The following is an 11,459-nucleotide window of genomic DNA, read 5'->3' on the forward strand; positions in this document are numbered from 1 at the left end:
GCCTGAGACCCTGGAGAGCTGCTGCCAGTCTGAGTAGACAATACTGACATTGAGGGACCGAGGGTCTGATTCACCAAAAGGCAGCTTCATGTGTTTACGTGTAGGTAGCCTGGCTTCCTCTCACCCACCCACCCACCGGGAAAAAGAAGGATGTTATACCAGACGCACAATCCTGTCTATGCTAACAGGATTGGGACCCCATGCTACAGTAGTGGGCTTTGCACCAGAAGAGATTTGGCCAATATTACTGACAGCATTGCCAACTTTTGGGTGATGGACAATCCTGCGACAAAGTACTTCCCATCATAAGGCAGTGCATCAGCAGCATGCAAAATCTAAATGCAGGACCGATGCCGGAGGTGCTTGGGAAGCACATGCACCATGTCCGCACCGCATGTCTCTACTCTGTTTCAGCCCAGTTTGCAGAAAACCATTTCTGCCTCTTTGCAGCCGGCTCCAGCATTCATGAGAAGGATGCAGGAATGCCTCTATGAAGGGCTTGGGGCCGTACTTTCACAATCCCCTCCCCTATTTCCCTCCCACCCCCGGAGCAGTTTATAAACTTGGGCTTTCCTTCGCTAAAAATAAACGTACACAAGGTGCTTTTAACCCAACAGCAGAGAGCATATATGCTCGGTAGATTAAATGTATTACCATCTTGAATAAAGTTCCATATCTGGATCGGGTCTGCCCATGTGGAGAAGGAAACATAGGAACAGTTTCACATCTCCTCCTTAAGTGTCCGCTCTACGATAGGGGCCGTTCCAATCTCATAGACCCGTTACTTGCTGATAGGGAATGGTTACCTACCAATTCAAAGGTGTCCTATCTTATGACCATGCAGGTTACAACAATTATTGACTCAGTGGCAAGGTTTTTTTGTTTTTTGTTTTTGGCTTGTAATTAGAAAACGGGATTGCTACTCTGCACCATATAATGGTTAACTCAGGTTAATTCATGACATCGTATTCCCTATTACTATGTATGGGTGTGAGAGCTGGACAATGAAGAAAGCTGATAGGAAGAAAGTAGAGTCCTTTGAAATGTGGTGTTGGAGGAGAGGGTTACGGATACCCTGGACCGCCAAAAACAACAACAAGTCAGTGGGTTTTAGATCAAATCAAGCCTGAAGTGACCCTAGAAGCTAAAATGACTAAACTGAGGCTGTCGTACTTTGGACATATTATGAGAAGAGTCACTGGAAAAGACAATCATGCTAGGAAAAGTGGAAGGCAGCAGGAAAAGAGGAAGACCCAACAAGAGATGGATTGAGTCTCTCAAGGAAGCCACCGCTCTCAATTTGCAAGATCTGAGTAAGGCTGTTAAGGATAGGACACTTTGGAGGACACTGATTCATAGGGTCACCATGAGTTGGAAACGACTTGATGGCACTTAACACACACACACACACAGGATTAAATAACCAAGTAACCAATCTAGTGGGATTTGTATGTTCTTATAAAAATGATTTTATAGTAAACTTTACCATATGATACCTGCATACTTTATATCAGTGGTTCCCAAAGTGGGCAGTACTACCCCCTGGGGGGCGGTGGGATTACATAGGGGGGCACTAAGAAGCAAGGGGGCAGCAGGGGGCCGCCAGAGGTGGGCCCCTTCAACTGTGTTGTTGGATAAGGCAGGGGGCGCTGGGGTTGAGTTTGTGGAACCAAGGGGGCGGTGGCCCGAAATGTTTGGGAACCACTGCTTTATATCACGATTTTACTGTAAACTCCACCATATGTTTTCCCTTTTAATGCCAATAAAGGCTTTCGTATTCAAAGGTGCTTTTAAAACATAAATGCAGATCGCCCCGCAGAGGGACTGGGGGAGGGGGAAACCAAGACTGACACCTCAGTCAGCACCGGAATGTCAATTAAATTGTAAAGGCAGCGGAAAGCTGAGCTGGCCGGGGAAGGGGGGGGAAATGCAGGAACGGCTGTTTCAGCGGCATTCGCACACACCCTGAATCACCAGGGATGCTGAATGCTGAACGGCTGGGAAACCGGAGCCTGGCGAAATAGTAACACTTTCAGCAACTGTCTTGATTCCTTTTCTCCATCTCTTGTCCTTTTAGTACAAAAGAGCAGTCGGGAAGACACTGCGAATAAATGGGTAAAGCGCAGCGCCGGCACTTTGGCGGCGCGCCTTTTACATTTGTTCGCTTTCCCCGGGAGACCAAGAAAGAACCGGATTCGACCGGCGTCCTTTCCATTTCAGCAATAAAGCACTGCAGCCGTGACTCTCTTAGCTAGGTCCTAGACATGTTTATTCAAAGGTAAGTTCGATAAGGTGCAATGGGGTTTATTTCCTGGAAGTTTCTATCCCTGCTTTAATGTTTGGGAAACTTTCGATTCCGTTATTTGCTATTTCCCTCACCTGGATGGCCGAGGCTGGCCTGAGCTCGGAAGCTAAGCAGGGTCAGACCTGGTTGGTACTTAGGTGGGAGACCTCCAAGGAAGTCCAGGGTCGCTGCAGGGGCAGGCAATGGCAAACCTCCTCCGTCTCTTGCCTCGAAAACAATGTGGGGTCACCATAAATCAGCTGCGACTTGACGGCATGTTCCACCACAAGTCTGCTATATGCTACCAGTGTGTGAATGCAGAGAAAGAGCAAAGGTGTTTCTTCCCTGTGCACTCTAACTTTTTGCAATTTTGTACGTGTACCATTCAAATGTGCAGATGATGGGTATGCTCGTGAGAATATGTATGTTATTTGCAATGGGCGGAGAGAGCAGATGTCCACCAACTCCATATAACTCATTTCGCTCTAATATTCTGAAACTTTGAACACACATTAACACACGAAGCTGCCTTACACTGAATCCGACCCTTGGTCCACCAAAGTCAGTATTGTCTGAGTAGACTGGCAGCAGCTCTCCAGGGTCTCAGGCAGGGGTCTTTCCCATCACCTGCCTCTTTAACTGGAGTCTCTTTAACTGGAGATGCCAGGGATTGAACCTGGGACTTTCTGCATGCCAAGCAGATGATCTACCACTGAGCCAGGGCCCCTCCCTTCCTTCATTTCATTCCTAATGCAGATTTTGCCAATTACATTATTTTCCCCACTGAACAACGCTGCCCTTCTGGATGCATTTAAACAGTCCACTTGTACCACTTCCTATTTTTGTTCCATTTGTTCAAGAACTGAACAGTATTTGTGCGCTTCTGCCCATCCACCTAGAATTGTCTGGTTTTTCTTCCAATGCTCATGCCTGCTCAGAGAAAGCCACTGAAAATCTCACATGAAGCTGCCTTATACTGAACCAGACCCTGGGTCCATCAAAGTCAGTATTGTCAACTCAGACCGGCACCGGCTCTCCAGGGTCTCAGGCGGAGATCTTTCACATCACCTACTTGCCCGGTCCCTTTAACTGGAGATGCTGGGGACAGAATCTGGGTTCTTCTGCATGCCAAGCAGATACTCTACAGACTGTGCCACGGCCCCTCTACCCCCACCCCAGCTGATTTTTAAAGAATTAGCCCACTGGACCTAGCTCAATGGAGCTGTGACCCTTGGGAGCTACACCACAGCACTTGGGAAACTCCACCTGAAAGAGCTCAAGGACAGACAGGCCATATACCACTAGCAAGCCCTGGTCGAACGACACCAACGATCACAAGGGGCTGGGATTACATGGAATACATAAAGAAGAGTTGGTTTTTCTATGCCAACTTTCTCTACCACTTAAGGCAGAATCAAACCGGCTTACAATCACCTTCCCTTCCCCACAACAGGCCCCTTGTGAGGTAGGTGGAGCGGAGAGAGTTCAGAGAGAACTGTGACTAGCCCAAGGTTACCCAGCTGGCTTCAATTGGAGGAGCGGGGAATCGAACCAGATTAGAGTCCTCTGCTCATGTGGAGGAGTGTGGAAACAAGCCCAGGTTAGAGTCCACCGCTCCTAACCACGACACCACGCTGGCTCTCAAGGGACAGCCTGTGTTCAGTGGAGAGCTGAGGCCGGACCAAATGCGCCCAAAGGAGCCAAACTGCTCCAAGTGCCAACTTCGCAAGGCAGGTTGGCGCACGGATGAGTGAGGCCATTCTGCAGGGTTGCCCCTGAGGTCACAAGCTCCTCCCCCACCCCGCCCCCCCGCGACTCCAACAGCCCCCTCCCACTGATGGCCTTCCAGAGAAGACTGTTCTTTTCCGGAAGGCATCAGCAGGGCAGCAGGACTAAATGAACCCCCTTCCAGCAGACAGCTTGTTTTGGCGTTTCGTTTCTTCAGCTCCTATCCATCTCTCTCTCTCGCTCTCTCTCACGGCTTCCGACAGCTGCTAAAATAAAACCCCAGCGCTTGTCTAAATCTAGCTTGGGACAGATTTCTAACGCCAGGGTTCGTTATTTTTGTGCCGATGGTCTTACTTTTGTTGTTTTTATTCGATTTTTTCCCCGAGTGCTTTCTTGAGCGAAAGGGCAGGATGCCACCTTCCGACAGAGGCTCTGAGCTTTTGCTCCCCAGGTTTGGACGCTGATGGTGAGCTGCTAGGTCACTCCTGTACCCAGATGCAGCCTGTTTGGGACCCAAAACAATCCCCAGGGGTTTCTGCCCAAACAGTCAAGTGTTTTTTGCACATGCCGAATAACACACTTTCAATCCACTGCCAATGCACTTTGCAGCTGGATTTTACGGGCCATTTATGCATGGTCAATTTTGATGTTTACTCAAAGCTCTTTTTTAAAATGCAACTTTAAAAATGCCTATTCACGGTCCCTATGCAAAAGGAGAAATTCCACACACCCCACTCGCCTGCTCCTGTTTGCATAGCCATTAGCATGTGCATAGCTAACGCGCCGCTGTTGTTTTGCATGGTTCCTTCAGGAGATTCTTCACGGCAAACACCAAAGGTCGCGTTAAATGGGCTCTTAAGTAATGCAAAGCAGGTATGCGCTGGCTTCACAGTCACTTCCGGAATGACGGTTCAGCGTGCAAATTTTTTTTTTAAATATGCAGGGCAATTCAGCCTGGAACATGCTGCTAATTACCATGCATAAATGGCCACTGTGTGAAATGGCAAAACCCACTTGCAAACAATCGTGCATTGAAAGTGGATTGAAAGTGCATTATTCAGCACGTGCAAAAATGAGTATCCAGAAAGCAATCCTAAGCAGTTCTATTCAGTCTCCTTGGTTCATTCGTTTCTCATTTCATTCATAACCCATTTTTCTCCTCAATGGGGACCCAAGGCGGCTTACGTCATTCTCCTCTCCTTTGGTTCATCCTCACAACAACCCTGTCAGGTAGGCTAGGCTGAGAGTGTGTGACTGGCCCAAGCAACCTCTCTTCCCTTTCAAAGCTGCCTGCCTTCCCAGACCAGCTGATGGCGCTTCTGGCCCTAGAAGGCCTCGGCTTCAGAGACCCCTTCTCCGCTCGGCCCGCTGGGGTCCCAATCTCCAAGGGCTCGGGCGGCGACAGAGTGCCCTGTCATGCCAGAGGTGCTACTGATCCAGGGTTCCTCACAGAGTAGCGCTTGCCCAAAATACATCACCCAGAGGACGCGGCGACTGCAGTGTCTACCCCAGGAACCCCCCAGCAGGGCATCCTTAGCCGCTTAAGCCTGGCGGCAGAGGTGGCTTGCAGTGCATTTCCCCGCCCCCCTTTTCTTGAAGAAGAAGAGTTATTTTTTTATATGCCGACTTTCTCTACCACTTAAGGATCAAAGAATACAATCTCCTTCCCTTCCTCTCCCCACAACAGACACCCTGTGAGGTAGGTGGGGCTGAGAGAGCTCTACGAGAGCTGTGACTAGCCCAAGGTCACCCAGCTGGCTTCATGTGGAGGAGCGGGGGAAAAAACCCGGTTCTCCAGATTAGAGTCCACAGCTCCAAACCGCTCTTAACCACTTCACCACGCTGGCTTGGGATTGGGGGAGTGGCTGGCTCGCGGGCCGGATAAGCACTCTCAGGGGGCCGGATCCGGAAGGAAGGAAATAAAGAAGAAGATATGGTTTTTATGCCTCACTTTTATCTATCGTAAGGAGTCTCAAAGCTGATTACAATCTCCTGCCCTTCCTCTCCCCACATCAGACACCTTGGCCAAAAACGCATGGTTGCTTTATCCTCCTTTTATCCCTGTTTCAGCCAGGATTCAGCCAGGATCGAACGCATGTATTTCACTTAATGTGTGTTCGATCTTGGCTGAAACGGGGATTAAAAGAGGATAAAGCGACCATGCGTTTTCGCCCCTTGTGAGGCAGGTGGGGCTGAGAGAGTTTGGAGAGAACTGTGACTAGCCCAAGGACACCCAGCTGGTGGACATGTTCGTGGAGGAGAGGGCTATCCATGGCTACTAGTAAAAATTGATACTAGTCATGATGTATCCCTATTCTCTCCAGGATCAGAGGAGCAGGCCTGTTATATGAGGTGCTGTGGGATACAGGCAGGATAAATGCTGCAGCAGCCGTCTTGCTTGGGGGCTTCCTGGAGGCCCCTGTGTGAACAGCCTGCTGGACTTGATGGGCCTTGGTCTGATCCAGCAGGGCTTTTTCTCATGTTCTTATGATGCACACCTATTATCTCCAGGATCAGAGGAGCATGTCTATTATATTAGGTGCTGTGGAACACAGGCAGGATGCTGCTGCAGTCATCTTTCTTGTGGACTTCCTAGAGGCCCCTGGTTGGTTGCTGTGTGAACAGACCGCTGGATCTAACGGACCTGGGTCTGATCCAGCAGGGCTTTCCTTATGTTCTTATGGAGGAGAGGGCTATGCATGGCTACTAGTCCAAATGGCTACTAGTCATGATGCACACCGATCCTCTCCAGGATCAGAGGAGCCTGCCTATTCTATCAAGTGCTGTGGAAGACAGGCAGGATAATGATGCAGCTGTCTTGCTTCTGGGCTTCCTAGAGGCCCTTGGTTGGCCCCTGTGTGAACAGACCCCTGGACTGGGCGGGCCTGGGTCTGATCCCGCAGGGCCCTTCTGATGTTCTTATGATGCGCTCCGATTCTCTCCAGGATCAGAGGAGCACGCCAAAGCACATACTAGGTGCTTTGGATGACAGGCAGGATCAACGCTGCTGCAGCCGTCTTGCTTGGGGGCTTCCTAGAGGCCCCCGGGTTGGGCGATCGTGTGAACAGACGGCTGGCCTGGATGGGCCTGGGTCTGATCCGGCCGGGCCTCTCTGCTGTTCTTGTGATGGGGGGAGAGCCCCAGCCGGCTGCCCAGGACGGGGGTCCAGCGCTGCCCTCCGGCTGGCCGGCCCCCCGCTCCAAGGAGGCGCAGAGGAGGAGGGGCGGCGCGGGAGAGGCGCAGCCCGCCCCCCACCCGGGAGCCCCCCCCCCGCCCCCGGCTTACCGGTGATGGCCCCGTAGGCCAGCTGGGCGGCGGGCTGGTCCTTGAGCCCCCGGAAGGCGGTGTTGGGGACGCGCTCCAGGATGCCCTCGTAGAAGATGCGGCGCGCCGCCTGGCGCTGGGCCGGCTGGAAGGGGCGGATGGCCAGGGCGTCGGGGGCGGGCGTCGGGGGCGCGGCGGGCGGGGGCGCGGGGGGCTCCCGCCAGGGCTCCTTCCTCGCGGGGCCGCCGGGCCGCTCCTGGGCCGCGATCTTGGCCTGGCACACCATGCCGGGCGGCGGGCAAGGCATGCACACGGGCCGGGGGGGGGGAGCCGACGGGGCGGGCGGGCGGGCGGGAGGAGCAGCCCTGGCCCGGCGGCTGGCGGCTGGCGGCGGCGCGCTTCAGCGGTGCGGAGGCTGGCAGGAGCGGCGCCGCATCTCGGAGCGCGCTTTATACTGCGGCAGAGGCGCGCGGCGCGGACGGGGCGGGGGGCACCGCCGGCTCCTCGCCTCCTCGCCATTGGCTGCCCGGGGCCGCCGCGGGGGGGGGAGGCAGGCACGCCCCCTCCCCTCGCCCTCCCCCCTTTGATGCCGCCTCGGACGCCCGCGCTCCTGCGCCAAGCCCGCCCGCCCGCTCCGGCTCCCCCTTTGGCGAGCCGCCCCCTCGGGGGGCGGCTCGCCAAAGGGGGAGCCGGAGCGGGCGGGCGGGAGGGAGTTAGGGACCAGGGCCGCCCCCCCCCTCGGAGGTTGGGGGACGGAGGGGCCCGGCATCAGGCGCCGGTTGCGCCCGGCCATGCCCGGCCGTCGGGGCCCGGGTCCGGCGCTGGGACCCCTTGCGCTTTCGCCTCCCCGCCGCCACGACGGCCCCGCCAGGTAGGCTGGGAAGCTGCCCTCCCCGCCGCGGCTGGAGAGCCTCCCTCCCTCCCTCGACGGGGCGTCCGCGTCTCCGGCGACCTTCCTCTCCGGCGGCTGACTCATGGGCCTCTGCGGCAGCCGGCCTCGACGGGCCCTCCGGCTTCGCGGGGAGGCCGCTTGACGCAGAGCCCCCCCCCAGGGGGGCGTCGGGGCTCCTCTCCCCCTGCCCCTCCCTCGGACGGGCGGGGAGCGCGGACGGGCGTCGCAAGGACCCGCACCCGCCTCCTGGGGCTCCTGGGCGCCCTCCTCGCTAGCCCCGCCGGGGACCTTCCTGGGTGGGGGGTCGGTGGGTGGGGGGGATCGGGGCCAACCCCCGCCTCTGCCGCCCCCTTCCGACGGCCGCCTGCGCCCTGGCGCATCGGGGCAGGTGGCCGGAGGCCCCCCCCGGCGCCGAACCCGGCCTCCCCACCGGACGGTCGCCGGGCCGGCGGAAGAGCATCAGGAAGGCCCGGCTGGATGAGACCCAGGCCCGTCCAGTCCGGCAGTCTGTCCACGCAGGGGCCCCCCAGGGAAGCCCCCAAGCAAGACGGCTGCAGCACATGAACGCATACGAAGCAGCCTTCTACTGAACCAGACCCTGGGTCCATCCAAGTCAGTACGGGTTCTTGTAGGTTATCCGGGCTGTGTGACCGGGGTCTTGGTGTTTTCTTTCCTGACGTTTCGCCAGCAGCTGTGGCCGGCATCTTCAGCGGAGGAACACTGAAGGACAGGGTCTCTCAGGGTCAAGTCTGTAGGAAGAGTAATATATAGTCAGAAAGGGGTTGGGTTCGAGCTGAACTATCTGACAGCCGCGGGCGAAACGTCAGGAAAGAAAATACCAAGACCACGGTCACGCCGCCCAGATAACCTACAAGAACCAATGAACTCTGACCGTGAAAGCCTTCGACAAAGTCAGTATTGTCTACTCAGACCGGCAGTGGCTCTCCAGGGTCTCCAGCAGAGGTCTTTCACACCACCTACTTGCTTAGTCCCTCTAACTGCCAAGCAGATGCTCTGCCACTGAGCCACAGCCCCTCCCCTGCATGCAGCATTGTCCTGCCTGTGTCCCACAGCACCTGATAAAATAGGCCTGCTCCTCTGATCCTGGAGAGAATAAGTGTGCATCATGTCTAACATCCATTTTTACTAATAGCCATGGATAGCCCTCTTCTCCATGAACATGTCCACTCCCCTCTTAAGGGGTCATCTGCTGAAGCTGGAGGGTGAGAGATTCAAAACAGACAACAGGAAGTATTTCATCTCACAACGCATAGTTAAATGGTGGAACTCCCTGCCCCAAGATGTGGTGATGGCTGCCAACTTGGAAGGCTTGAAGAGGGGAGTTGACATGTTCATGGAGGAGAGGGGTATCCATGGCTACTAGTTAAAATGGATACTAGTCCTGATGCATACCTATTCTCTCCAGGATCAGAGGAGCAGGCCTATTATATTAGGTGCTTTGAGACACAGGCAGGATAAATGCTGCTGCAGTTGTCTTGTTTGGGGGCTTCCTAGAGGCACCTGGTTGGCCGCTGTGTGAACAGACTGCTGGACTGGATGGACCTTGGTCTGATCCAGTAGGGCTTTACTTATGTTCTTATTACAATTGATCTCCAAGCAGCAGAGATCAGTTCCCCTGGAGAAAATGGCCGCTTTGGCAAGGAGACTCTGTGACATTATGCTCCACTGAAGTCCTTCCCCTCCCCAAATCCTGCCTCCCTCAGGCTCCACTTCCAAAATCTCCAGGTATTTCCCAACCCGGAGTTGGCAACTTTAGGTATGATGCTATAGGGCCCGCTCTCCAAAGCTGCCATTTCCTTCAGGGGAAGGACAGCAGTTGTCTCTCCAGGCGCTCTCCAGGCCCTAACTGGAGGTTGGCAACCCTATTTGCAGGGTGGTAGAACTTGTCTGCCCTCTGAAAACTCTTAGCGGTACCTGCTTGCTGGATCCTCACCCCTCTGCTCAGGCATGCAGTCGATGGCTTGAGAGAGCCTCTCTTTTCACGCTCAAGGGGCGTTGAGCAGGACGGAAGCAGAACAGCACCCAAATTGCTCTTGCTGAACCAACTGAAGGTTGCTGCTAGATCCAGGTTTGCAAGAAGGAAGTGCAGATCCCCACAACGGCCCTTAGTGCCATTCTGCAGCTTCTGCCCGGGTGCAGTTGCAGCCCTTTGAGGCGATGATTCGGCCACAGTTAGCCGTGGACTGGTTACGTCCATGCTGGACAACTGCAATGTGCTCTGGGGTGGGGCTGCCCTTGAAGACTAGCCATCTGGAAGATTCCGTTGCTTCAGAATGTGTCAGCAAGGCATTTTGCCAGTTCTGAAAGCTTTCCAGCAGTTGCCAAGTTGCTTCCAGGCGCAATTCTTACATTGTCTGGGGCCCAGGGGTCAGAAGGCCACCTCTGGTCAAGACCATTCTAGGAGTGTCCATTCTATCTTAGAATCATAGAGTTGGAAGGGACCACCAGGGTCATCTAGTCCAACCCCCTGCACAATGCAGGAAAGTCACAAGATGCCCTCCATCTCATGAACTGCCTAAGGTCATAGCATTGCTGACAGATGGCCATCTAGCCTCTGCTTAAAAACCTCCAGGGAAGGAGCCATGAAAGACAAGACAGGGCTTTTCTTTGGAAATGACCTCCCTGCAGAGCCTCACCGGATGCAAAAGTTGCCAAGCGAAGGGGTTTCTATTCTCTCAAGCCTTTCGTTGAGTTGCCCACCATACAGATTTCACTGAGATTTTTATTGAAATGTGTTTGTGCCGTGGTTGACTTTTAAGATGATATTGTTAACTCTATGAGTCTTTTTTTAAAAGACATTCTTTTACGGCAGTGGTTCCCAAACATTTTGGGCCACCGCCCCCTCAGTCGTACAAACTCAACCCCAGCGCCCCCCCTACCCTATCCTATAAAAAAGCATTATTCAAAATAGGGGTTTGCGAGACGCACTAAAGAAGATAATAAAATTTCTAAACAGTAACGAACTGCACATCTATTCAAAATCAAATTAAAACTTTTTAGTCAAAATTTATTCAAGAAAACTGATGAACTTGATCCAGTGGTACCAGCTCTGCAAAGTCTGGGGGGGAAATGCTGATAGTTTCCATCAGATTTGCTAGCATGGTGCCATAGCGGGATCTACTGTACATTAGTGAACAACACAGTTGAAGGGGCCTACCTCTAGCGTCCCCCCTGCTGCCCCCTTGCCTCTGAGTGCCCCCCCTAGGTAATCCCACCGCTCCCCAGGGGGTGGTACTGCCCACTTAGGGAACCACTGCTTTACGGTCTTTG

General features: G+C 54.1%; 1 protein-coding gene across 1 annotated transcript in view; it reads right to left on the reverse strand.

Moving 5' to 3' along the window:
- The window catches only part of NAT8L (N-acetyltransferase 8 like), a 40,871-nt gene extending 33,288 nt beyond the window's left edge, over positions 1–7,583 (reverse strand). Inside the window, exon 1 of the mRNA XM_056848833.1 lies at positions 7,298–7,583. Coding sequence (XP_056704811.1) covers positions 7,298–7,583 — 286 coding nt within the window. The remainder of the gene's footprint in view (positions 1–7,297) is intronic.
- Positions 7,584–11,459: the final 3,876 nt, after the last annotated feature.

Source organism: Euleptes europaea, chromosome 4 (genome assembly GCF_029931775.1).
Source record: "Euleptes europaea isolate rEulEur1 chromosome 4, rEulEur1.hap1, whole genome shotgun sequence".
NCBI lineage: Eukaryota > Metazoa > Chordata > Lepidosauria > Squamata > Sphaerodactylidae > Euleptes > Euleptes europaea.